The sequence below is a fragment of the Oncorhynchus nerka genome, linkage group LG3 (assembly GCF_034236695.1).
Source record: "Oncorhynchus nerka isolate Pitt River linkage group LG3, Oner_Uvic_2.0, whole genome shotgun sequence".
Taxonomy (NCBI): Eukaryota; Metazoa; Chordata; class Actinopteri; order Salmoniformes; family Salmonidae; genus Oncorhynchus; species Oncorhynchus nerka.
Window position 1 is genome coordinate 28,494,555 of NC_088398.1, and position 27,959 is coordinate 28,522,513.

The following is a 27,959-nucleotide window of genomic DNA, read 5'->3' on the forward strand; positions in this document are numbered from 1 at the left end:
GTTAAGAACAAATTCTTATTTACAATGATGGCATATGAACAGTGGGTTAACTACCTTGTTCAGGGGCAGAACGACAGATTCTTACCTCGTCAGCTCAGGGATTCAAGCTAGCAACCTTTCAGTTACTGGCCCAACGCTCTAACCACTAGGTTACCTGATGCCCCAACAGAGTGTGTTGGTTTGGGGCTAGTACAAAGTTACAGCGGCATGCTTACCTTGTTGGTTTGTAGGCTTATACACAGTTAGTGATGTGACTGTTTCTGGGTCTGGTAGTACACTACGATGGAGGAGATCTTACCTTGCGTGTTAGGGGGCTGCTAGGAGCCGAGGCGCTGCTGTAGAGACTCAGGCTGGAGTTGGACCTGCTGACCGTCAGGGTTTTAGATGAGCCTCCTCTCCGAGAGTTGTCGAACAAGTACTTCTCCTTTATCTTTAGGTTCGTCCGACCTTTCACTGTGACATAAGTAACAGATGTCAATGGTCATTATGAATCTGGCTTCATTTTTGGAGGATGTAGTGGATGCAATGCTAGTGGAAATTGATTGTATTAAAAGCATGGGGAAAGAGCTCTACAGAGTTCCTCTTAGGTCCCCACGGCCTCTGTCCCCATGCTTTCTGGACGTTGCTAAATAACCAGCTAACAAACTTCAAAACGGTTTGGATGAAATGACAACATCCAAGATAAGTTAAAACCTTATTTTTGAGAATTATACGGTCCTACTGCACTTTAAGTCTCCACTAACCTCTACAAGGGTCGTTCTTGACCAGGAATTCATCAAGTGCTGTCCAGCCTCCTCCCACCCGTACCATCAGGGTACTGCGCAGGATACGCACCATCCGCAACTGTTGGGAATCCCCAAACTACAGCAGAGACCAACAAAAAACATAACTGGTTTTAATAGTCTGGCATTAATCAAGGCATTAACAACCCTATAACCAACATTTTCACTGGGTTCAGTTAAACACATGTTCCTTGTTCCAATGACCTACATACAATCAAAAGGTCAAAGGTTAAATGTCCCTCACCCTGTAGCGGTTGGCACTGATCTGCTCCACCTGGAACCTCTTGGGACAGTTGCACTGAGACACCTGTCGACCCACCTGAGGGAGATACGGGAGTCAGTCAGTCAGACAACTTTCATCAAACCCAACTGTGGTTAGGTGTAATACGTTGAACTGTATGCTGTTACATCGTTGAAGATCATGGGCATGAAAACAACTCTGAGAGACATATCACCTCCTCGTTGATCTGATCTGCATCTAGCGTCCTCCTGTAGGGATCCCGGCTGGGATGGAGGGCACTCACAAACTCATAGTAGTCAATGAAGCCGTCCCCATTCATGTCAAAGATATTGGCCACTGCATTCATCTCCAGGGAGTTGGTGGGGAATTCTAAAAAGGTAATATGTGGATTTGTTCAAGTTTTAGACTTTGAATCAGTGATGGAAGTTGAAATTTCAATAACATTTTAATAACAGACTGATCAAAGTTTTATGCTGATTTAGTAAGGCCATCGTTCTCTCCAGGACATTAGTGCCAAGTGGCAGTTTTATACATGAATCAAATCAATAATGAATGGGCGTTGAGTAAATGAACGTAGGGCTTGAGGGACAGATGCTGAGAGGCTGGGAGTGGGGATGGGGGCAGGGCTTACTGGATGCCAGGACGTTGTCAATTAACTCCTTCTTGCTGATTCGTCCATCCTGGTCCCTGTCGATGTTTCGGAACACATCTAGGATCCGAGACTTGAGGTGGCTGATCCACTGCATGTAGCGCTTTCGCCAGACGTTGAAGTCGAAATTCACAAATTCCTCCATCTGTTTGTTGAGAATCAATAATATTAGCGACAAATGATATTAACACTGTACAACGAGTAATTTATGTCCGGTTTTGAAGCTATTGAAAGGGAAACTAACGAACTAGAGCTAACACATCGGTGGCAGTATGTTGTGCCAGTCACCTCTTGGAGTCCCTGCTCGTGCTGCTCTAGGCGGCCCTGTCTGGCCAGAGCCAGGAGCCAGAGTTTCTGCCAGTGGCTGACCAGCTGACACAGCTGAGGGGTCTGAGGGTCCAGGTTCTCCAGGGGGAGAGGGATTACTGTAGGCTGGAGTTTCAGAGTGCTCCTCCTCTCTGGAGCAAACACAGAAGATGGATACCTCAATTAGCTTAGTAGATACAAACTTCAAGGAACATTTTACATTAACATACCTATATATACATTTTTATCTCAATATAAAATCATTTCTGGGGAAAAAAATATACAAAAATAGCAAAGAACAATTTCTCAAGCAAGAATTTATCAAGGACTGTCTGGGAGTGATCTGATTGGGGGGAGGGGGGACTGAAAACAAGCAGTTATTGACCGAGAGGTTTGGAACTCTCTTTAGTCTTTTCAGTAATTTACCGCCTGGTGATGTCAATAGGCAGTCCAAAACTCTTACACGAGAAGGGCATTATCATAATTTTCACAATTTCACAGTATTATTCCAACTTCATAGCGTGGAAATATATATATAAAACACAGGACAATTACGTGTTTGACTGCATTGGGCCTTTAATGTAAAATTTGTCCATATTTCACATAATCCCTCAAAAAACGGACACGTCAACATTTTAATATGGCTCAGATTAGAGCCGTAAGTAAAACAGTTATTCAATAAAATACAAAGTCCCGAAGCCAAGTGGTTGCTAACCCTAACCCTTCACTTACTTGTCAGTGCCTTGCGGCACGGTGAAGCCTGCTGTTTGGGGATCAGCTTCTCTTTGCAGGATTTAGTGGCATGTTCAACCTCTGGTAGTTTTCGGTTCAGCTCCTCCATGAATACCTGGAGGTAGGAATGGTGAGTTATTAATAGTCTTTAACAAAAAAAGTATTTGAGTCTGTAAAAAAAATGTAAATAGTATTTTGTGAACTAATACTCGCACTTTACTTTTTTCCCCCTTAATAGCTCTGACTTCGCTGATAGCTACTTTATTGTGGGAAATATATGTGGTTTTCCCACCTAGCTCTTAAGATGAATGCACAAACTAACGGTAAGAGTGTCTGCTAAATTACAAAAATGTAAAATGTCAATTTATTTGGTAATTGTATACTATGTGAATTGGAACTGTTTAGCTGTGTTTGTTAGTTCTGTGCTCTGCATGGTTTGAGACTGTGTGTTTATGTGGTTTGAGACTGTGTGTTTATGCACGATACCATGTGTTGGGCGATGAGTTCCTGGTTGTGTTCTATGCTCTCAGCCGGTGGCTCCTGGTCTCTGAGGTTGAGGGCCTCCTCGGCGGATGAGATCCAGTCCAGTAGGCGCTGTAGCTTCTCCCGCTCATCCTCCAGAGCAGATAGGCTGGCCTGGATCCTCTGGCCCTGCTGCTGGGCCCAAGTCTGCACCTGAATCAGAGAGAGAGAGAGAGAGAGAGAGAGGGGGAACACCAGCAAAAAGTCACACCTGGATTCTGTGTTGTCTACAGGGAATCAGCGAGACCACCTAACAGAAAATGACTAACTGCAGACTGACTGCAGATTGACTGACAGGCTGCCAAAGCAGCAACAAAAACATAATTTTTCTTCAAAATGGATCAAACATTCACAGTTTTTTTTGGGGGGGGGGTCAATGTAAATATAACCTAGTGTAGCAGGCGTAGAAAGATGCCTGAGCAGAGTTCCCACTTCAGTTTTTAGGGGAAGCAGAATGTTTGGCTGTAAAATACTGTATCCCTGAAAACCGGATGTTAGTGTTTTCTGGCGACTCCGCAAAGGCTAATTTAAATACCTCTGAGAAATAAGGCTACAACGCTCAAGTCATAGTTATTATATTTTTGTCCTACGTAAGTCCCAAGTAGGTAAGAGTGGACGCACCTCTTCGTAGCGGGTCTTGGTGACGCTGATCCAGGACTTGAGTGTGATGATGGAGTCTGGGTGACAGGAGGACAGGATTTCCTCATTCAGACACCGGATGCTCTCTAGCTCCATCTCCTGGGAGCGCAGGGAAGTGATTGACTCCTAGACACAGGGCATAAACGCAGAGCTCGTTTGGCATTGTTTTGTTTTGATTTCAGTTTCTTGTTTTTCATGTCTACAATTTTAAAGCAACTTTGGGTTCTTGAAAAATGCTTTGTAATTTCCATGACCTATTATTATTATTATTATTATTACTATAATTATTCATATAAAAAGCTAGATAAAGTATCAGGCTTTTATAACTTGTATTTTGCAACCTCTACAAGCCCTGATGTTAATTGTTATTATGCTATTTATACACCTTAATAATGGAGGCTACAGTCATATTAGGCCTACACGTCTACCTACCTCATGCTGTTTGCGGAAGGCCAGCAGAGCTTCCTCCTCCTCAGGGATGACCCCGTACCTCAGCACCCTCTCTGCCTCCGCCAGATGCTCCAGGAAGGAGTGGACCAGCCTGTCAAACTTCTCAGCCTGACAGAGACACACATATGAAAGGACAATTGAGACAAACCATCCTTCAGAGAAAGACATAAAGCCTCAAGCACGTTTATAACAAGTCATAAATCATTATACCTGCAAAGCTTTAAGTAAAGTGTTTAGGAAGGATAGGCTTTATTGTCCAAGAGGTGGGAAATTGTCTCGGACGATTTTTGGGGGCTCATCCGAGATGTGAACTTTGATATACCCTGTCCACACGAGACAATTACATAACAAGATAAGTCAGTGTTATCATAAAATGTGAATAAGACAGTATGGTGAGTTACCTGTTGAAGGGCTGCCTCCAGCCTGGCCTGCTTGGATACGGACAGTTTGCACACGTCCTCCCAGCGTGCCTCCAATTCGTCCATCTGCTCCTGCAACCAATGGGCATCAGCAGTGCTGCTCCTGGTCAGGTCCCTCACCGAGCGCTTCAGGGTCCTAATGCACCCGGCTCGCTTCCCCAACTCCTTCTGGAACACCTGAGAAACAAGAGAGTCCAAGAGAGTGTCAGCTGTCCGCTGTCTGCTGTCACACAGTTTACAGGTGAAGCCTCAAAGAAAGGCATTTTTATGGTGTCCATAGGAAAGCCTCAATATCTTATCGGATCACATACACAGAATGTATAAAAAAATGACCTTGTGCTTGTCGATCAGATTGTTGACCGTGTCTTTTTCCCCACCGACAGGTACGTCTTCAGCCAGCTGTGGCTCTGCTCTGTATAACCAGTCATTCAAGGCTTGAAGGGCGTCTGTGAATCTGCCTGAAAACAGCAGTGCTTCCTCCAGTTTGTGTTGCCTGAGGAAAATGTAATTGGATGATATACTCTGTCAAACTTGCCATGTTGCCCAAACTGATTCCGATCACAATCCACTCTCTACCTTACCCTTCAATGTTTGCGAATCTGTAAGGTGGAAGCAAAATTGTGGATAGTCCACAACTATTTGGATTGAACCTATCCTATCACTTCAGGTCTACAGATATCAAAGGCCTAGGGGAAGAGGTAGGGAGCGAATTGGGACCAGTGTTTGAAATCATTTTAGGTGTGTGGAAATGCTATTTCCCTCATCAGTGCATTGTGTCCCTCACCTTTCAATGGATTTGCCACTGATGGTATCCCATGAGTCCCGGAGCTCAGAGAGCACGTTCTCCAGGTGCTGTCTGTCCTGGGCGCTCTGAGACCTCTCATGGAGGCCCCGCCCACTCTTTAGAGTGGCCTCGTACATGGGTCGCTTCGAGCGCAGAAGCTTCTGGAAGTCCTAGGAGCACACATACAGAAAAATACAGGAATGAAAGGGATAGTTCAGTGAAATATGTCATTTAAAAAGTAAAAACTATGGATTTAAATTATACATTCCAAGCTAGAAAAATATTCACAAGAGCTATAATTATTTATATAATTTCTTTATGCCTACCTTCTGTTCGGTGAGCTGCAGTTTAATTTCCTCGTGGTCCACAGCAATCTCTTTATGTGTGTCCAGCGTCTGCTCCACCTCAGTCATCCAGTCCACTAGGAGGCGCCAAGATTCACTGAACTGAAATATTAGAGGGTTTACACCCGCTTGTTATCATGAGAGCCCTTCTAAATTGGACTATTGAAACTGAGGCATTAGCTGTTTGGAAGGTTATTATGAGTTACTAGATAGAGGATGTTGGAAAAAATGACTATGTGGGGTGGAAAATACAGAATAGTTAATAATGACAAAAAAAACTATATTTCAGAGAATATCTGATGGTTCTGTATCTCTACCTGTTTTGCATTCTTCTTGACGTCCTCTAGTGTTCGGCCCCTCTCTGTGGCTCGCTGGTGAAGTTTCCTGTAGCGGTCGTGTACGGTCATGATCAGGTTGTGAACCACGTCACAATCCTCCTTCCTGCTCAACTCGGTCAGCCTGGAGCCTGCAGTCTCCACCACTGTCTTCTTCTCACCGTAGCAGTTCACCTCACTCACCAGAGTCTGAGGGGGTGGTGGTGGTGGGGGGGGGGGGGGGATACACTATGATTTATCATATACACGCAGACATAATTCGCACATGCACACCCATATGCACAAACATACACTTTACTCTCACACACATAGACACACAAATGCATGTGCACATGCATGCTAATATGCACAAATACAAACTCACGTGCAGGCACAGACACACACACACAAACCCACCCTGTGTTCTTGCAGCTGGCCATAGACTGTGTCCAGGACAAAGCTGGGGACAGGCAGGACTCCTATGGCCTCCTCACACTTGGCCATCCTGGTCAGCAGCTCCTGGACATTACAGTGGAACTCCTTCGCCAGGCTCAACCCTTCGGTTAGCTTAGCCTACGAACAGAACAGATACCACACTTTTACTCAGGTCGTTCACAAACATACATCATCCTGTTCTTAGGCCCCTAGTCGGCGTCACTTAGCCTGGTCCCAGATCTGGGTTGGAAGTAAACTGTTTGAAAAAGGGAGGGACTACTTGAACTTATCCAGTAAGAAATGCTCCTTTTCGTTTTCTGTAGCTAAAACATTGTCGCATGCCCCAGTGAACACAACCCTGTATGTGATGTTAACAATGGCCAGAGGAGTTGGCTAAAGCACGTAGATCCGGGAGCAAGAGAAGTCTCACTCTCACCTTGCGGTCCTGTACTTTCCCGTAGACGGTAGTCCACTTCTGCTCTAGGATACAGAGGCTGTGTTCCGTGCTGGAGCCCCGGGTCACGTTGCTGCTCTCCAACATCCTGCGGATGGCGTTCCTCACGTCTGTGTAGGCATGGAGCTTGGAGTCCATCTCATTACACAGTTCCTGGGGGGGGGGGTTAAAGAGAGGGAAAGGGAAAGGGGAGATACCTAGTCAGTTGTACAACTGAAGGCCTTCAACTGAAATGTGTCTTCCGCATTTAACCCAACCCCTGAGAGGGGTGTTGAAAAGAGACACTAGAGTTTGGCGTAGGCCTTGTGGTTGACGCAGCGGACTCTGGACCACATCCCCTTGCAGTGGGGGATTGAACCCTGCTCAGCATCCACTATGTCCACTCATATACAGTACGTCTCCCACTTTCCTTTCAAACTGATATATATATATATTTTTTTTTTTAAATGTACAAAATATTATTCTTTATGTATGCAGTCAAACGGTCATCTACTCACTAGTTTTACCGCCCACCATAACTGTGTAACACAGGAGAGAAATAGCCTATTGACTAATTGTCATCTTTTTGCAAATCGGTTGATATGAGGCTGCAATAAATGTGACACCGTTATACTCTATTGATAACTATATTAAATATGCTCTCGGAGCCATTGCCATCAAAACCTTCCGTCTCCCCAGAGTCTGTGCAGCAGGGAGGAGCTCTACAGCACAGTGGCATTGTGACATTGAACAAAGAGGATGAGGGTATTTTGGGACAGGCACTGAGCATTAGCACCCGGTCCTCTCTCAGGACCCTCTGGGGAGTGCCAGTGTTGTAGTACTAAAGTCCAGTTTAGCGACTTGACTACAACACTAGGCCCAGCACACTGACACTGTGCTGTCAGCTCAAGAGGAAGATCATATTTTGGTACAGGCACTGGGCTCCAGCACCCTCTCCTGTCCCAAGGACCCTTGGAGAAGTGCAAACCACACTGACACTCTGTACTGTCAGCTCTGTAACACCCTGAGAGTGGTGTGAGACTGGTGGAGTGGTCTTGATGCACTCCAGAAGGCATCTGTCACTGAGACTAGTCCCAGGGAGAATAGTAAGAGAGAACACTATGTCAAACTGCCTAAACTCATTAGAACCTAGGGGGATTGACAGCCATCCTCAGCCCTAATAAGGCTCCTAGCTTCCTGGCTGCCTGGGAGGGAGAACATTGGACAGTGTGAGATAAGTAATTCATCACTAAGCCTGTGTCCATCGCATTGCCTGCCTACCGCTCCATCTTAAAGAGAGAGAGAGAGAGAGAGAGAGAGAGAGAGAGAGAGAGAGAGAGAGAGAGATGGCAGACAATAACATTTAGTTGAAGCTCTTAGAGTTGCTTGCTAATAAGATGAAAGCATACCTTGGGACAGGTTTACTCTGACTGGGATTCACGGTGACTTTTCTCCACCAGATTGTAAAGGTAAAATGTTACACACTGTATTACAACAGTCTCAATGGTGAACATGGCTTTATGTTTACACCGTTTTAAGCAATACCTTCATCATTTCCATGTCTTCACCGTGTCTGGAACTTACTGACATCTAGTGGTAAAGAGGTGTGCTCACATAGGCAAAAGTCCTCACCAAATGTCGTTTTTTGTTGTTTTATGTCTAATAGTTTGTACAATATTTTGCCTTTGCTAATTGTTTGCCATATTGCTATAATCATAAACAGTTGACATTATTTTCCAATACTGAGTTTCTGCACGGAGGCAGAGTGAGTTTGGTTTCTGTTATGTTTCTTGGTAACTCGTGGGAGGAGTCCATTTCAATCATATCAACATGCCCTTTGATCCAGCCACAGCTCACATCGACGAGGAAGGAATAGCACAGACGATCCCTGTGTGTGAAAAAGAATGGCAGCCAGTTTGTCTCTCTTGGAGGAGCACCTCTCTTGTCCCGTGTGCTGTGACATCTTCAGGAACCCTGTGGTCCTGAAATGCAGCCACAGCTTCTGTGAGGAGTGTCTGCAGAAATACTGGAAGGAAATGGGGAATCCGCTGTGTCCTGCATGCAGGGCAGAGTGTTCATCTGAGGAGCAGGGTTTAAGCCTCGCCTTAAAAAGTCTCTGTGATTCCTTACAGAAGGGGGGTGAAAAGATCAGATCTGATACCTGCCGGCTGCATGGAGAGAAAATGAAAATCTTCTGTTTCGATGATAAACAGCCCATCTGTGTTGTCTGCTACACATCAAAAAAACATAAAGGTCATAACTGTTATCCCATTGAGGAGGCTGTGCCGGATTTGAAGGTGAGACCATTTTGTAAACTTTCTGTTTCCTTTGCTTTCATTTAACTGCCAATGTATCTCCCTCAGTGACGGAATAAATGTCTTAATCAGCGTTATTTTGTGAGTTGAGTGGACTTTGAGTTCAATTTGAAAAGGCTTGTTGGGTAAAATTACAAATTCATTCAAGGCAATGACAAAAGACATTGCACAAACGCAATTTCATCTTGGAGGTTGACGAAGAGAGCACATCACCAGAGAGGAAACCACTATCTACTCTCTTTGGCAACACGATTTCCCAACGTGCCGTCCGTTGGTCTTGTCCTGGACCCGTATTGAAAAAGCGTCTCAGAGTAGGTGCCTGGCTTCCAAGTGGATGGGCTTATGCCCTCCCAGGCTGGAGGAAATCCATAGATTAGGGCCTAATTCATTTACTTCAATTAACTGATTTCCTTATATGAACTGTAACTCAGTAAAATTGTTGAAATTGTTGATATATTTGTTCCGTTTAAATTATACACCAGATAGGTGCGATGAAATAGTAATATTCGAACCAGCGACCTTTCAGTTACTGGCCCAGGGGGTAACATCCTGGTTCTATGCACATATACTGTTCCCCGAGGGGATCAGTCCTTAACACCACCTTTCCAACTATTTATCCCACTATCCCTTATTCTGCATCTGTCTGAATAAAGTACAAAACCCTTTAAAAAGAAAAATGTTTTTAAATATATCAGGGGAGAGCCCAGCAGGAGGTTAGAGGGCTTCAGATCATTCAACACAGGCAACCAACCAGCTGCAATATGATTTCTCGTTACATTTGTTGGTTGAGCTAATATGCCTAAATGTTGAGCAAACTAAAAACGGTACTGCAGCTGGTTGTTCTGAAGCTCAATCAACATGTTTTTGTTTTTTTACAGTGTGACAGAGTTGTGTAACTAAAAAAAAAGATGTGTTCCAATTATCACTTCCAATCTAGAGTGAAATTCAGGCTGTGGTTTCCACTTTGAAGAACAAACTAGCAAACAGGAATGCAGCCAAGATGGGCCATCAAAGCTGGGAGGAGCACATCAAGGTAGCTATCGCAATACAATTTAAGCAACATGCGAATTGGAGTGAGCACTTGAGCAGTGTTGAAAAGTGAGCCTAATGTTTTCTACTGTAGGGCCAGGCCCAACGTGCAGAGGAGCAGATAAGGAGGGAGTTTAAGAAACTCCAGCAGTTCCTAGAAGAGGAAGAGACGGCCAAGATAGCTACCCTGCGAGAGGAAGAACAGAAGAAATCTGAAGTGATGCGAGAAAGAGCCGAGACATTGGCCAGAGAGATCACAACCCTTTCAGAGACAATTGTAGCTATCGATAAGGAAATGGAAGTGGACAATATCACATTCCTCAAGGTAAGGGGTCTGTCAAAATGTTTCAAATCCCATTGCTGTGAAACTATTTCTCTCACAGTTACCTGATATCAAAAGTGACGTTTGTCCTCATTCTTTTTTTTATAGAACTACAAGGCCATACTTAACAGGTAAATCAATATATATATCTAAATATCTATATTTTTTTCCATTTCACTGACACCATCCCTTTTTTACCATAGAGCCGACTGCACATTCCCAGATACTGCAGATACTGAGGTAGTATCAGGAGCACTGATTGACATGGCCAAACATGTAGGATCTCTCAAGTTCAAAGTTTGGGAGAAGATGCTTGAGTTTGTTGACTACAGTGAGTGCATTCCCTTCCCCCCCAAAAAATAAACGTGTTTCTCTACTGTCTCCCCCACCAATATAGTTCAATATTAATATACAACATCTCTGCACACATCCCTATAGCTCCTGTGATCATGGATCCGAACACAATGTCCACTAAGTTCACCCTCTCTGATGACCTCACCACTATGACATACTGTGACGAGAGGCAGAGTCTCCCAGACAATCCCGAAAGGTTTCTTAACGTAGGAGTGTTGGGTTCTGAAGGGTACAGTAAAGGCATCCATTACTGGGATGTGGATGTTGGAGATAATGATAACTGGATCTTAGGAGTAGCCAAAGAGTCCATTCCACGCAAGACACAGGTCAAAATGGAGCCTCGGAGTGGGTTGTGGATCATCAAATATATCTGTGGGAAATACAAAGCAGGTATAAAACCGTACGTCCAGATCGAGGTAGACGAGTGCCCACGAGTGATCCGAGTACAACTGGACTGTAACAGAGGGGAGGTGAAATTCTTTGACCTCACCAAGAACACGACCCTGTGCACCTTCAAAGACAAATTCACTGAAAAGATGTTCCCATACTTTAACAGTGGAAGTGGGATTTGCCCACTACGCCTTTTAGGAAAGGCAAAAACGAGCTAAATTGCCAGGGTCAAATGAGGACAAAATGTACTAACATATGAAATGATGTAATGACTTCATGTACTGACTAGCTGAAGGGTTGTGAAGATAGTTAATGACTCAAACTCCATGTAATTAACAGTAAAACTCGCCTTTGATATAAGACACACTGCCATCTCAGAAGTAATGAACAAGTGTTTCAAGCAGTTGATACAGTATATAACAAAATGTAATGTCAGTAACACAAATAAATAATATATGTAATTTTCCATTGCACCTTTCAATTCACCCTTGAATTTACACATTCAAATGAAAAGTTTGAATTAAAGAGATCAACTACTAGATGGGGTTATCCAGGTATATAGATATCACTGTTGCTCGATGCCACACTGTAAATGTGCATACTCAAAGATTAGGTTCCTCTGAGCTGAGGCAAAACCTTGTAGAAATCATACAATTACAATACACATTGGGTTTTAATGAGATGCAGTTGGATGGGGAAAGTGTTCTCACCCTATATTATTATGAATCTCTGAACTTGGATATCATTTTTTCATCAAGGCACAGGACAGTTTCAGTGGGCTGTTACTAGATAGGTTACTGCGGTGGGGTACAGTTGGTGTGAGGTGTTGGGTTGGCCTTACCAGATGTGCGTTGAGCCTCTCGCTGGCAGAGTCAGGCATCCCCCACACTGTCTTACTGGAGGACAGTCTCAGGTCTGTGTTCTCCAACCACTGAAGAAGGTCCTGGATCTCCATGGTAACATCTTGGACCTAGGGTAGAAAATAATTCAGATAAATACATTTCTGAAAACCACATTTATAATTATTTAACAATCAATTAGTAATCTGTTACGACTGCAATATTTCTTATTAGTCGGATTCAGACACTGGCCCCTAGAGGGCACCACAGAGCAGATGATCATTCAGTACTGTGGACTAACGATATCGCAATGTTTGGCGAAAACCTACTAAGTAGCTAGACCTAAGACTTCTAATAAAGTTTGGCATCTCTTTGCGATAGTGAATGAGAAAGAGAGATGGAGGGACCATGAAGAAATAACCTTTAACTTGCCTCTTGGTCTATTCCCCCATTCCCAATCTCTCCCCACCTGACTGAGGTTGTTCTCCAGCCGTAGCTGTCTGCGCTCTGTCTCACAGCGGACAAACTCCCAGCGTTCGTTCAGCTGCTCCAGCCGCAGGTGCAGACCATGAGGGCTGTCCCCAGTCCCCACCTCCAACAGGCCCCTCCCCGCCTGGTTCAAAGACTCCACCGTACGCACGTGGGACATGACGTCATTACGCAGCACCTAGAGTGTGGAGAACATAGTACATGCATATCCAATATATCCAATTAGTAGCATCCTTCCTCAAACACACACACCCATATGTGTCAGAAGCATTAAAATGGCATTGATCCCAAACTGTGTTGATTCATTTAAGTCACGAACCTTGTGTTTGGCCAGCTCTATCTCGCATGCCTGCAGGTCGATGCTGATTGGGCGGCTGCCCTGGAGGAGGTCGGCTGTGTGGGAGAGCCAGGTGTGCAGCTCGTCCAGAGTGTTCTGGAACTGACCCAGACCCAGCAGAGCACACTCCAACTGATGCTGCAACCACAAGTAGTGAAAACACATTAACGCATTGTCCGACCTCTTCAATAACATAACCCTTAAAAAAACACTGAACAGGCGTCGGTTTTTCCGAACACAGGCTAAGCCTTATCCGAGACCAAAAAAACATCCTCAATGGAATTTCTCCATGGAAAGTGCTTCTTAATCCAGGACTCGTGTTAATCTGTGTCTGGGAAACCAGTCCCAGCCAATTGGATCCCACATATTGATGAGTGATTGAGTGGAGTCTGACCTGTCTGCTGACGGTCTCTGCCTCCAGGCTGTCCCAGCGCTGTCTGAAGTCACACAGGGGAGAGACGGATCCGGGACGCTCAGAGCCTGGAGACAGCCTGCACACGAAGCGGTGGTTCAGGCTCTCCACCTCGATCTTCTTCTGGTACAGCTCCCGTTTAAACTCCTGAGGAGAAAGGGGCACCTGGTTTCATATACTTTACAGAGCTGGCAACGTGGAAAGACCTGTCAAAGACTCAAAGGCTTAAAGTGACAATTATGGAAAGTCTTGCTTCTCGCTCCCATGATAAACGTTTGGTTTGAGTTTAGAAAAGAGTGGAAGCTCTTCAGTATGTTCTGTTTGCGTAGAGTAGACTGACCTTGAGATCACACAGCTGCTCTTTGACTGACTCCAGGTCAGTTCCTACCAAGAACTCCTCTGTGGATCTCAGCTCTGCTGACTTGAGCCACTCGAAAAGCCCCTGTGGAAAAATAAGGAACGGATTGTTTTTATGTGATTAAAAACATCATTCATTCATATACGCACAAGTTTGTGTCACAGGAGACTATGAATAGTTGCTATGTATTTTGAAGTGGTGAAATAACTTCCATATTGAACAATGAAACATGCGATCCTGCGGACTTGTATAAGTGGTGACACTGAGGCTGGCTTCCCAGACCTCAGGTATAGACAGGTGTCTCTCACAGTTAACACCATCAACACCATTTGTTTCCCACTGGCAGGGAAGTGCACAGTCTGTCAGTCACTCATCACCAACATTACAGGGAGCTAGAGTCTGGTTTCTGCCATTGCAATGGACATAAAAGACCAGTAGAGGCGTTTGTTGGCTGATTTCCACTGCACTGGGGGGAGTTAAGAGGAGAAGCGGCAGCCAAGCGAAGCTATGTGACAACACGGATATGTTAGTGACCGGCTCCCACACACAGGCACGTACAAACGCACACACACCGTACACACGCACCTGTATGGTGTCCTGGTAGTGTAGAGCCATCTGTAAAGATTCCTCCAGCGTTTTGTGACACTCACTCCAGAGTTTACTCAGGTTGTTCCATGTGCAGTAGAGCTATGGAGTCAGTGACAAAGTTGTTTCGAAAACACATTGGAAAATGATTGTCTGACGGAAAATGAATGTTAAAATGAATGTTACCGCCTCTCACTCCTCACCTCATCTAGGCTCTTGGTGACATCAGGTTTGTCTGTATCCCCACATGCTGACATCAGGTCCATTCCCAGAATGCCAAGCGTGTCCAGCTCCCCCTGTAGACTGTCAATGTCCTTCCTGAGTGTCTGTAAGGCGAGATCGTCAGGGGTGAGAGGCCCCACAATGGAATCGGTAAGAAGGGAGATAAATAGAAGCAGGCAGCATAAAGTACATTAGTTGAAACACATCGTCTTGGATCGTCTTAGTACCTGACAGAGGACGAAACAAACACATGACAGAAGATGAAAAAAACACATTCACTGGAAATCTTAAGATCAAACCAACAACTCCACCGGCCGCAGTTACCTGCATGGTCTCCAGGCTCTGGCGGATGGTCTCTGAGTCTGTCCTACTGGCGTTAAGGTCCAGGACAGCCTGTTGGGCATCGTTCAGGCCAGCCGCCACGTCACTAACATCGCTCCAGAACTTGAGAGCCAGGTCCAGCAGATTGAGCAGCCAGCCATCTCTCTCCTGAGCCTGCGTCTGAGCCTCCTCCCACAGCTGGGTCAGGCTGGACACCTGCTCCTGGATCGCTAGGGAGAACACGGAACACAGTCAATATAATACATTGTGTTTTAGTCGTTTAGCACACATGGCACACATGTCAACCACATATCACAAACATTGCAAGTCACAGTGACATCTCTGCATTTTCTCTCAAATTACGTTCTCTACACACTCCAAAAAAAATGGAACCCATTGTAGGTAACCTATGCAGAATCTCTGTCAAAGGTGTTTCAAGATAAAAACCTGCCATGTATTCCCCTCTCCAGATGTCTGCTGCTAAACAAGAAAAGCTCCCTATTGATGGAAACAACTCACACAAAAGAAAGTTACACACCCTTTGCACTCCCAACCGTTTAACGCAAAGAACCGACATGGGTGTACCTGTACCGATGGAGGCGTCCCCAGCTGCCAGCGTGTTGGCCAGGAGCTCGTCAGCCTGGGTCCGGACACTCCCCAGCCCCAGCTCCAGCTTGGAGAGCTCAGCCAGGGTGTGCTTGTTGTCCTGTAGCTGCTCCTGGATGCGCGGGGTGTGGCCCTGCAGAGAGTCTGGGGACTGCATGTGGCCAAGCAGACGATCCAGACTCTCTCTAATCAGCGTCATCCTCTCATTCAACTACAGAGACAAGACACCATTGTGTTACTGTGTGTGTGTGTGATGGTCAAACGTTTACATGTGTATAGTCTATTCTCACAGTATGCAGTCTGGCAACACTGCTGTGTGTTCTGTATTTAAGTATACGTGTACCATGTGTGTGTCTTCATGTGTGTCTCTTTATGCATGAGTGTGTGTGTGGGTGCGTGTGTTTCGGGTGTGTGTGTGTTTGTGTTGCACGTGTGTCTTTTTAAAAATGTTAACCCTTATTTTACCAGGTAACTTGACTGAGAACACATTCTCACTTACAGCAACAACCTGGGAAATAGTTACAGGGGAGAGGAGGGGGGATGAATGAGCCAATTGTAAGCTGGGGATGATTAGGTGGCCATGATGGTATGTGAATTTAGCCAGGACACCAGGGTTAACACCCCTACTCACGATAAGTGTCATGAGATCTTTAGTGACCACAGAGAGTCCGAAAGACAGTCTTCGTGCATGCTTGCGTGCGCATGTGTTCATGCAGCAGTGCGTGTATAACTGTCACCTGTGTGTATCTTGGCAGGGACTCTTCCAGCAGATTGGCAGCCTCTCTGACCCTGTCCCTGATGGCCCTGTGCTGCTCCTCAGCCTCTGTGGCGCTATGACAGAACTCCTCCCCCTGGGCGGGACTAAGCTCTGACAGACGCTTCCCCAGCGAGCACAGCCGTGCTATCAGAGGTCTATGCTCTGCTATGGACTCCCTTAGGCCCTAGGTGAGAAACGGTTAGGGGTCATAGAAATAGATCCCTAGACACAAAGATCTGGGTTGTATTCATTTAGGGCACATAGTAGTAAAACATTTTAAAACTGAAAACTAAAAGGACAGTTTCTTATTGGACAAATTCAGGTCATTCCTCCATGTTTTCTTCCGTTTGGTACCTAATGAATATGACCCAGATAACTTTTTGGGCATGGTAAAGGCATTGTAGAGTGCACTTAAATGGCTATGTTTGACAAACGAGGCGTCTCATTTCTATCCCTGAGAACTGTTGAAGAGGAAAGGTAAAACGGGTCACCTTGTCTCACTTTCCATTAACTACCTAGGAGAATAGAGATGTCTTTATGTACCTGTGGGAATGTTCAATGTTATCCTTTCAGGAAGTAGATTAAAGTACACTAATGAACGGAGCCAAACAATCTACAAGGGAAGAACAGTAGAACAGCACATTTGAGCAGAAAACGGAGGGGGAGCTATGAAGTCTAAAAGGGCATCATTGTTGAACGGGGGGGAAAAAATACGACAAAAAAAGAATTGTCACTCCACTCAAAGGCAGGTCTCTGGTACAGTACCTGTAAGAGGTCCTGTTGTTCTCGGAATGCCTTGTAGCTAATGGTGCTCAGGGAGAGCTGGCCAATGAGTGCTTGGGTTTCCTGTAGCCATGGTGACACCTCAGCAAAGCCCTCAGTGAACTGAACCAAGAGGGATTGGGCATGCTCCAGCTGCAGGACCACATGGGAGTTGGTGGCTGATGTGGTGTTGCATTGTTCCTGTAAGGCATCCAACGGGGTCTGGGGAGATCGGATGATAACAGCTTTAACGTGACCTGTATGCTAGTAGCTTGTCTCATTTGTTGGAAGGTTTTATATTCAGATGATAACACGGGTCAGATGGTACAGTATGTACCTGCAGATCCCTTATCTCCCCTTCATCGCCGTATGTCTGCAAGATTTCAGCGATCTTCACCATCTTCTCAATGTTGAACTTGTGTTGCAGAATCTCCACCGCAAGGATCTTCATGCACACAACAACACAAAAGCATGGCATATTTTACAATCTAAAAGGAAGGTCATGTAAAATGCTGTGCAAACACACAAGCCTTTGCAAACCAATAAATATTTTCTAACTTCACACATCATCAGACCTCTACACAAATCTACAGAGCTGGTTGTGAAACAAAACATGGCATACGTAGAGGTGGTGAACAGGCTTGTACAGGGTGGCCCTAAAGGACAAAGTAGCTTTTAAAATGTAGTTCCAATGGGTCTCTTCACCTTCTGTTCATAGAGTTGGGCAGAGATAAGCTCAGGCTCCAGAGTAATGGCTTTGAGTTGCTCCAGGCCTAGGGCAGTGTCTCTGAACCAGGCCATCTCCTTCACCACAGCCTGCTCCAACTGACAATAAATAACACACACATACAGACAGGTTAACAAAAGGTTAACACAAGTACACATTGCTGTCTAGTTGAAGTGTGTGCAGAGTTCCTACTACTTCATCCTTATCAGAAGACTATCAAAATGGACTAAATGCACAGGACCCAATGAGTAGTCGTGACTGGTGAGTAAGCAATCCATCAACCTCATATCAAGCCCCGCTTCTTACCCTCTGTCTCTCTGCAGCACAGAGTGCCGTGTCTCCACCCCCAGTCTGCCCCCCAGCAGGCCCCAGCAGTTCCCTCTCGATGCGGCCCAGCCACAGGTGGAGGTCTTCCTGGCTGGAGGTGCAGCGGCTGGATGCCTCCAGGGCCTGCTCCAGTCTCTGCAGCACGTCACCACTGGTCAGGCTCAACACCGAGCAGCGTATCCTCAGGCTGTCCACACGCTCTTGCACCTGCTGGGCTTCCTCTTCTGTGGGGACCACACCAACACAAAGACGTGTAGGATTAGCATGTTGCTACACATAGCATGTGGATAATCTTAGCATGTTAGTACTCTTAGCATGTTGGTACTCTTAGCATGTTAGTACTCTTAGCATGTTAGTACTCTTAGCATGTTAGTACTCTTAACGTGTTAGTAGTCTTAACATGTCGGTACTCTTAGCATGTTAGTACTCTTAGCATGTTAGTACTCTTAGCATGTTATTACTATTAGTATGTTGCACAGGAGGTTGGTGGCACCTTCATTGGGGAGAACAGGCTGGTGGTAATGACAGGAGGAATGGGTGGAATGGTATCAAATACATCAACCACATGGTTTCCATGTGTTTGATGCCATTCCATTTGCTCCGTTCCGGCTTCTCATGTTGTTTCTCTATGTAAGTCATCTGTTGATGGATTTTGTGTATTGGTAAGGGTAAATATTTACAAACGCATTGATTTTGCAACATTCATTTATGTACCTGAAATCTTCTCCTTGAGGTCATGACCGCTCTGTTGAATTTTCACCAAGTCAGCGTTTTTGCCTTGATCTCTTCCACCACAGCCTGAGGGGTATTCCAAAAATATGTCAGCCATTTTGTGTAAGACGATTTCTCCGCCCACCAGCCTCCACTGGTATATAAACATGCAGTATATGGCACAGGGTATAGGTCTGCAAATAGAAGAAATATATACATAGATGATGTCCTACCTTGGCTTCCTCCGTACCCTCGGGGAGGTGTAGCATTTCCCTCTCAGCATTGCGTAGCTTGGCCAGGTCCTGCTCCACAGAGATGAGCCATTGCTGCAGGCTGTCCACCCTCTCCTGGAAGAGCTTGGCCCTGGGCAGGATGAGCTCCAGATTGCCCCGCCTGTCAACACCAATACACAACACCCATTACATTACAGCTCAGCCACGCTGCCAACAGCATGATAGCATAGCATAGCATAGCAGAACATAGCAAAGCAAAGCTAAATAAAACATAACATGACATAGCATAGCAAAGCATAGCATAGCTTAACATGAAGGGAGAGCACCACAGTTCAATGAGCTGACCTGTTCACCGCATCTACCAGTAAGGCCTCCCATTTGTGTCTGAGCGTGGAGAGCTGGACCCTGGCCTGCTCCCCCTCCTCCCCTGGGAAGGCCTCGGCCATATGAGGGCCCTCCAGCATCATGGTCTCCATACTATGCCTCCGGTCCTCCAGGAGACGCTGCAGGAGCTGTGAGATGATAATGGATACTCAGCCATTGCCTTATTGTTGTTATGACCAGGAGTTTTACCTGACCACAGTAACTGACCAGGGAAAACGCCAATTCTTACTCGTTGTCTTTCTGATGGTGAGACTCATAGATATTTTCTCAGTGATAAAAAAAAAGTAAAAACCTGTGATAAGTCGGGGATGGGCTACTTTGGAACATTCCGTGTAATCTTACAAATGCTTGAAAATAGGCTGCAACTATTGAGAAGTGAAGTGTAAAGCCAGAGATGACCTCAAATAGACGTATTAGGAGTTAGGACAACCCCAGCTCAGACGATTTCCGGTCTTAGCTGCAGAGAGTCATTGCTACTTGCTAGCCCTGAGAATTTACATTTGGGTATACAGTATGTGCCTTTTCTTGTCTCTCCTGCCTTTGTGTGAGTGCAGTGAAAGCACCATCTCAAGTGTCAGGCCTGCATTGTGAGGAGCCGGGCAGGTTTCACCTCACCCACTGTACTCACAATGGGCGCCGGTTCACACTGAAAGGTGAATGGCTTAAAAAAAAAAAAAATCATCCCAGGAATTGTACGAGTGAACCTTCCCTATTCAGTCCTGAATACAAGGGATTGAATAGAATAAAGGGAGCATTTGACTATTTCCATGATCTCAGTGCCATTTTCCATAGATAAAGTGTCCTCATGCGATTGATCAAACATTATAGTTACTTAGCCGTGGGTGCTGTGTGTAAGTTTAGAAATTTTGTGTACCGTGTTGTAAATTAAAGTACCAGTCAAATGTTTGGACCCACCTACTCATTCAAGGGTTTTTCTTTATTTTTACTATTTTCTACTTTGTAGAATAAAAACGAGGAAGTAACACATATGGGATCATGTAGTAGACAAAAAAGTGTCAAACAAATCAAAATATATTTTAGATTCTTCAAAGTAGCCACCCTTTGCCTTGGCGACAGCTTTGCACACTATTGGCGTTCTCTCAACCTGCATCCTTGAGGAAGGCTTTTTCAACAGTCTTGAAGGAGTTCCCACATATGCTGAGCACTCGTTGGCTGCTTTTCCTTCACTCTGCGGTCCAACTCATGCCAAACCATCTCAATTGGGTTGAGGTCAGGTGATTGTGGAAGACAGGTCATCTGACGCAGCACTCCATCACTCTAATTCTTGGTCAAATAGCCCTTACACATCCTGGAGGGGTGTTGGGTCATTGTCCTGTGGAAAAACAAATCATAGTCCCACTAAGTGCAAACCAGATGGGATGGCGTATCGCTGCAGAATGCTGTGGTAGCCATGCTGGCTAAGTGTGCCTTGAATTCAAAATAAATCACTGACAGTGTCACCAGCAATGCACCCCCACACCATCACACTTCCTCCTCCATGCTTCACGGTGGGAACCACACATGCGGAGATCATCCGTTCACCTACTCTGGTTCTCACAAAGACACAGCGGTTGGAACAGAAAATATCAAATTTGTCCTCACTAGACCAACGGACAGATTTCCACCAGTCTAATGTCCATTGCTCGTGTTTCTTGGCCCAAGCAATTCTCGTATTATTATTGGTGTCCTTTAGTAGTGGTTTCTTTTAACCAATTTGACCATGAAGGCCTGATTCACACAGTCTCTTCTGACCAGTTGATGTTGACATGTGTCTGTTACTTGAACTCTGTGAAGCATTCATTTGGGCTGCAATCTGAGGAGCAGTTAACTCTAATGAACTTATCTTCTGCAGCAAAGGTAAGTCTGAGTCTTCCTTTCCTGTGGCGGTCCTTATGAGAGCCAATTTCATCATAGCGCTTTATGGTTTTTGCGACTGCACTTGAAGAAACAAGTTCTTGAAATGTTCCTGATTGACGGACCTTCATGTCTTAAAGTAATGATGGATTGTCATTTGTCTTTGCTTATTTGAGCTGTTCTTGCCATACTATGGACTTGGTCTTTTAGCAAATAGGGCTATATTCTGTATATCACCCCTACTTTGACACAATACAACTGATTGGCTCAAACGCATTAAGAGGAAAGAAATTCCACAAATTAACTTTTAACAAGGCACACATGTTAATTGAAATGCATTCCATGTGACTACCTCATGAAGCTGGTTAAGAGAATTCCAAGAGTGTGCAAAGCTGTCATCAATGCAAAGGGTGGCTACTTTGAAGATGTCTTCACTATTATTCTACAATGTAGAAAATAGTAAAAATCAAGAAAAACCCTTGAATGAGTAGGTGTGTCCAAACGTTTGACTGGTACTGTACCTTCTGCTCTTGCAGCTGTGCTTTCACTACTTTGACCTCTGAAGATGGAGGCTTCTGATTGGCTGTCAGCTCCTCTATCTCACAGACCCAGGTCAACAGTGCTTCCAGGGATTGATGGAACGTTTCAGAATCTGCAAAATCATCTCTCAGAGTCAAGACAGATCTCGTTCCCTGGGGAAAAAGAGAGCATGACACAGCATTAACACTGTTTATAGCAACTCAACCATATGAAAACATGGACACCATGGAACCATTCTGTAATATCAGTGTTACCTTCATACTGTGCAGAGGCCATTGGGATAATGCTAAATAGTAAATCACATAAAACAGACCAATGCACTGGATATCTTACCCTCCAACGATCCAAGCTGGAATCTTGGTCTGAACTAGAATGTCCATCACTTTGCAGCTGGGATAGAAATATAAAAGTCAACACAACAGCCGACTTCATTGCGCAATCTACTTCTCTGAAAAAGAGCACCGTCCTGACAAAAATATAACACATTCTGTAGCACAATGCTGCTGAAGAGATGTTAAGGAAATTGCAGAGCGGTAAAGATGAAAAGGTGAAGTTCAGGCGTTCAATGAAAGAATGGAATGGAAAGGGGGGAAAAAGGAAAGTCAAATCCTAGTCTACTGTACTGAATAATAATAGACACTTTAGAGAGGCTGTTTGCTGTTGAAGTTATATTGACCTCAGCGAGTTCCTCAGCTGCTCCAGTCAGAACCCTAACAGTCCTGGTGACTATGGGGTCTCCGCCCTTCTCTCCAGACGGGTACTCCGTCACCTCCACAATCTCTGTCACAACTGTCTCTGTCACTTCCGTCACCTCCGTGACCTCGCGGGAGGCCAAGGTCTTCCAGGACCAGGGGCTGCCCTCTCTAGAGTCTCTCCTTTGGAGGCTTCCTTCTCTGGAGTCTTTCCTCTGGAGGCTGGCCCTCCTCTCCGCTGAGCCTGGGACTGAGCCAGGCTGGGCTAGAGGGGATCTCCCATAGGGGATCTCTTGGACCACGGCCTTCCTAGTCAGGGTGCTGTTCCTGGAAGTCTTGATGGGGGAGGGGGTGCCTTGCCAGGCATTGTCCAGAATACTGGTGGTGGTGACCGTGGGGGCGGGGGAGGGGTTGGTCCTTAGGGGTTTGTCCGAGGGAGGGGTGTTGCTGTGAGACACCTCATCCTCTACCTCATCCTCCTTCGTCCTGTCTGTCACCCTCTCCTCCTCCTCCTCCTCCCTCTCTCTGACCACCTCCTCCCGCCTGGTCTCCCGGTGGTGCGTCAGGGGCGGAGCTTGCCATTCGCGGCGCCGCTGGTAGCACTCTTTCAGGAAGTCCTCGTCGGACCTCACCTGCTTGGACTTCTGGCCCAGGCAGCTGGGCCGGCTGATCAGATTACCCATAACCTTTCAGCCCAGGGGATAGTGAGGTAATAGGCGAGAGTGGGCCCCTCTGCCATGCATGCAGGAGATCCTTCAGATGCCTAGAGTGAGACAAGGGGGCTTGGGGTGAGCATCCAGCTTAACTGTAAAATCATTCCTCTTTGACCCCCCAAAACAGTTTGATTTATATTACATGTTGTGTTGATCTCTGATGTTATTGCACCAACTTTGGATAATGGTAAATATCATTATTTGCAATGTGCACGACTTGTGAAAGCAATCACTAACTAAAATATGGTGAAAACTACTACAACTGCAGAAAGATATCCATCTCTAACCACGTGCCACCACAGCCACAGCCCATTTGTTGAGAGAGAGAGAGAGTAGTACAGTAAGATCAACTGAAGCACAGCAGAGCCAGGGACTCCTGGCTGGCTTACTGTGCAGACAAGCCTAGTTCTTTGTCATACATGCACGGATCTGGGCTCTCTTGGTCCTGGATGGTCTGCACCAGGCACCAGCTAAGACACTCTGGCTATTGAAATGTGTGTGACAGGCCTGTCCACTGAAAGCAGAATGTTCAAGGATACCCACTGTTAGGAAACCCACTGTTGAGCTCTGGCAGGCAGGACCACTATTTAGGAAACTATTTAGCCCATAATCAAATATGACAGGCATAAAAACGCCCCCTCAGTGATGCATAGTCGGGGAATCACAGATAAAAGATGTCTATGATGACACAGGAGACCGTTCCGCTTTCTGATCTTCTTGTGATGACCTGACATAACTGCAGAGACACTGGGCTCACGAAGCATTGTGAACAGGTTGTACTGTACAGAATTGTGAATGGTAATAGCAGCAAGATTGCTGCTGTGACTGATCACTAACAAATCACATCATCACAACCATTTGGACTGTAAGCCACAGTACAGTCCACCATTTACAAGTATTAAACATCTTTGCCTGGCTTACAATGCATCCTTTTCCAAGAGTTCATTGGCTAATTCCAACATAACTGCCATGAGTTTTATCCATGACTAGGGACTCAAAGGGTTCAAAGGTGAGTGTATTTGTCCTGGCCTATAGGGGCTGAGGTGGGCCCATCAGGGGCTACCAGGGAGGGGCTCTGCTATACTCGGCTGCGACTGCTTCCTCTGAAGTCAGAGTGGATTAGTGCCTCTGGATCGACAACAGGTCATTCCAGGTCACGGCTGGTCGCAACTGGTCTCGGCTGGTCGGGTCAGATAAAGTGAGGAAGCTCCAAAAAACCTGCCAAGAGGGTTTTCTGTTTTACTGGCTCGCTGAACCAGAAGACACCAAATTTTACAGTGCCGTCTTTGCTGGCTGTATCCGCTCTTTGTTCTTTGGTTACAATGAATATTCAGTACTCACAGGTTAGGAGCTCGAAACAGTTAGCTGCATGACTAGATTTGGCTGCTCCCTTTGCTGGAGAGAAAACAGCTTGTTCGGCTTGTAGCAGAACACAAACCCCATTGTGCCTTTGTCAGCAGTTTCATGTCATACTGGAATTCTATTCTATTCTATTCATAATTCATAATTCTATTCCGTTCATTCTGCTTCACAGCCATGATCCTCATTATAAACCAGGACGTATCTGTCCTCTATGATATAATAAGGGTGTAGCTGAACTGAACATTTTGATTAGGCCTCTCTCTGTGCATTTTTGTAATTACAGTCGTACTATGCACATGTCTGCAACACAGATGATTTAGGCCATAGCATGGATCCCAGGGGGAACTCTGTGAATACATAGAATCAGAGAGGAGAGTGGCTCACAGACAAAGCCCCAGCCCAAGATCAATGATTACCCTGTTCGCCTTAATCACATCCTCGTATTCTCCAGAGGAGAGTGTCTGTGGCCAGGCAGCTGTGTCCATGTTCAGTAGGTTAACAAACCAAGGCGAAAAGGGTGAGGGTGTGCCATGTCTGACTGGCTATTGCACCTGATGTGCTCCCAAGTGGTGCATCGGTCTAAGGCACTGCATCTCAGTGCAAAAGGCATCCCTACAGACCCTGGTTCGATTCCAGGCTGTATCACAACCGGCCGTGATTGGAAGTCCCATAGGGTGGCGCACATTTGGTCCAGCGTCATCCGGGTTAGGGTTTGGCCAGGGTAGGCCGCCGTTGTAAATAAGAATTTGTTCCAAACTGACTTGCCTAGTTAAATAAAACGTGTAGCCTGGAATTCAGACTGAGACGTCCTGTTCGCCCATTGTTTCACTTCAAAACAGCAGACAATGGAAACCGAGCATATCAGGTTGGATCCCAGGCTACCTGAGTGCGCTATCGTAAACTATTCCTATGAGACATACTGTATGTCGCGTGAAGATGCTGTTTGGCATCCTACTGACACACACTCGCTACATTAACAGTGAGATGCCATCTGAAAACAAACACAGAGGATGCTAATTACCGCATCAATCCAATCGAATCAAATCGAATTGTATTTGTCACATGCGTCGTAAACAACAACTGACAGTGAAACGCTTCCTTTACGGCCCTTCCCAACAATGCAGAGAGGAAAACAGAGAGCTAACCTTGCGATTTGCAGGGGTACGAGGTCATTGAGGTAGACCTGTACATATAGGTATGAGTCAAGGGACTAAGCAACAGGATAGATAATAAACAGGGGCGGCAGCGTATGAGAAGTGTCAAAAGTTAGTCCCAAAAGTGTCAATACAGATAGTCCGGGGTAGCTACTATTATAGCGACAAAACTATCAGTTATGTGTTTCAACTCTACTGTACGAGGTAATTGGGTCATTCTAAGAGCCCATCTTCCAGGTCCATCAAAATCTCAAATAATCTGCAAGGACATACTGCAATTTAACTAAGAACTCAAACAACCCAGGCAATCATTCGACAACAGGTTAAATGATACTGTTTTGACACATTTTATTAAGGCCATGTTGCTATATGATACGATTGTGCACAGTAGCTTGTCCTGCGCTAAAGCTGAAGCCAGGCAACCATTTCACCGAACCCATATCTCAGATGACCTGGTCTAATCCACCACTTAACCTCTCTAGAAATGACCCTCAATTTAGACTCTGCCCTTTGTGTGCTCTCTGCAAGACCATTTCCCGATGAATCAAATTTAGAGTCGCAATAAAGAGCTACTCTGCAATATATGAAACATGCAATGAGACCTGAAAGGGCAGTGAAATGTCTGATACTGTAATCTCCATCATTACAAATGGAAATCTATGTATCCTATCACTGATGGACACTAGACAGTTTGAATGTGTGTGCGTTTCTTTTTCGGTGAGTGTCTGTGAGAAACCCACACCTACACTGACATACACTCACACACAAAAGAGAATCTGGTGTTTTTGGCACCATTGTCCCAGAATGTATCCCAAACCCCCCAAAATGCATCCATTGACGGGCAAAACCAGACCCTTGATTCCATTAACCACAGACTAATAATCATGAATTACAATCTTGGAGCCGCACAAAGACAGGCCAGTCCCAATTCACGGAGGGTCTCTATGTGGTAATCAAGATTAGCGGTCTTCTAATTAAAGCCGACAGCTGTGCGTTCACCCGTCACGGGTCTTATCACAGATATATATTTTTTTAAAGGTCATCCGTTCGAGACTAAAACACAAACAATTGTATCAAACTGTTTTGTTGAGTTAAACACCTCACATTGCACCTAGGAAATAATATGAAATATCTAATACATTAAACCCAAGATGCAGATTGGCTATGGTAAGACAAAAATGTACCGTCATCCAATGGTGAAATTGTTTGATATTTTGGTGAATTGCATTTAAAACTGCACATGTTGATTCTAGCACCACAATGCTATTTTTTTAATCATTCTGATCATGACAAAATGTAGCAAGGGTCCATAGAATCGTCCCAATTTCACATATCAAACTCACTACTTTCTTCCTGAATCAAATCTGTAAATTAGAATATTCTATCTTGCACATTACCATTATCATGAAGACATTATACTTACAACTGTGTGAAACAATCAAAAAGACATATTTCCTATGTGTGGAGTAAAAATAAAAACATACTTCTAGCTTCACATTCACTGTTCAGACTCGGAACTGTCCCTTTGGCCCAATGTGGACCAGTGAACCAATGGCCATAGCCACGTTGCATCATCACATGCTCTTCCAAGCTACAATCACAGAAGAGTAAACTCCTACTGAACTTTTCTTACAAGCCAATCCAGGCCTGGTGGCAGTTTTGGCGGTTTGAGATTTAGGTGACGCACACTTACCCTGGAGCAGAGATGAGGCACAACGGCTAGAGCAAAGGAATTCAGCTAGTCCTCAGTCACCATTCAAAAAGGAGAGAAAAAAATTCCTGCCTTGTTTTTGAGCATCCTTTGAATTGGCCTCCCTCCCTTCCCAAGAAGTCTCCTCACGCACATACACTCACAACTCACTCAGACATCCTCACATCAAAACACACTCTCTAAACAAAAACACACAAGCCCTGATAACCCATGCTTTCCGTTGCTCACAGCCACAGGCAAACAATGTCCTCCTCTCCCCTCTCACAGCACCCCCTCCTCCCCTCCCACCAGCTACGCTCCTCTCCCTCTCTCCTTTGTTGTTGGAGCTCCGATAGAGGAATTCCTTCCTTGTTCACACCACCAATAGGATGATGGTGCACCCGGATCAAGACAATGTATTTTC

The 27,959-nt window shown here is 45.3% G+C and overlaps 3 protein-coding genes across 3 annotated transcripts in view; 1 reads left to right on the forward strand and 2 right to left on the reverse strand.

Moving 5' to 3' along the window:
* The window catches only part of LOC115106241 (plectin-like), a 138,895-nt gene that overhangs the window by 4,608 nt on the left and 106,328 nt on the right, over nt 1-27,959 (reverse strand). Inside the window, 31 exon segments of the mRNA XM_065005601.1 lie at nt 299-453; nt 744-861; nt 1,027-1,101; nt 1,238-1,392; nt 1,655-1,817; nt 1,961-2,130; nt 2,711-2,825; nt 3,197-3,385; nt 3,854-3,997; nt 4,304-4,429; nt 4,723-4,917; nt 5,074-5,233; nt 5,525-5,694; nt 5,851-5,970; nt 6,186-6,392; nt 6,600-6,755; nt 7,054-7,224; nt 12,302-12,430; nt 12,769-12,966; nt 13,108-13,263; nt 13,520-13,684; nt 13,878-13,979; nt 14,481-14,582; nt 14,684-14,806; nt 15,027-15,253; nt 15,609-15,840; nt 16,367-16,570; nt 17,152-17,370; nt 17,486-17,593; nt 17,854-17,973; nt 18,182-18,426. Of these exon segments, the coding sequence (XP_064861673.1) occupies nt 299-453; nt 744-861; nt 1,027-1,101; nt 1,238-1,392; nt 1,655-1,817; nt 1,961-2,130; nt 2,711-2,825; nt 3,197-3,385; nt 3,854-3,997; nt 4,304-4,429; nt 4,723-4,917; nt 5,074-5,233; nt 5,525-5,694; nt 5,851-5,970; nt 6,186-6,392; nt 6,600-6,755; nt 7,054-7,224; nt 12,302-12,430; nt 12,769-12,966; nt 13,108-13,263; nt 13,520-13,684; nt 13,878-13,979; nt 14,481-14,582; nt 14,684-14,806; nt 15,027-15,253; nt 15,609-15,840; nt 16,367-16,570; nt 17,152-17,370; nt 17,486-17,593; nt 17,854-17,973; nt 18,182-18,426 (4,919 nt within the window).
* Nucleotides 8,885-11,926, forward strand: LOC115106300 (nuclear factor 7, brain-like). Its single transcript, XM_029628895.2, has 6 exons — nt 8,885-9,347; nt 10,303-10,398; nt 10,489-10,719; nt 10,825-10,847; nt 10,920-11,047; nt 11,155-11,926. Exons 1-6 carry the CDS (start codon nt 8,955-8,957, stop codon nt 11,676-11,678), a joined length of 1,395 nt encoding a protein of 464 aa, XP_029484755.2. The 5' UTR covers nt 8,885-8,954; the 3' UTR covers nt 11,679-11,926.
* LOC115106294 (microtubule-actin cross-linking factor 1, isoforms 6/7-like) lies at nt 18,340-27,794 on the reverse strand. The gene is made up of 8 exons (XM_029628875.2): nt 27,539-27,794; nt 22,601-23,379; nt 22,258-22,314; nt 21,906-22,076; nt 19,492-19,658; nt 19,147-19,306; nt 18,917-19,000; nt 18,340-18,426 (listed from the first exon to the last, which is right to left on the reverse strand). Exons 2-7 carry the CDS (start codon nt 23,297-23,299, stop codon nt 18,959-18,961), a joined length of 1,296 nt encoding a protein of 431 aa, XP_029484735.2. The 5' UTR covers nt 23,300-23,379; nt 27,539-27,794; the 3' UTR covers nt 18,340-18,426; nt 18,917-18,958.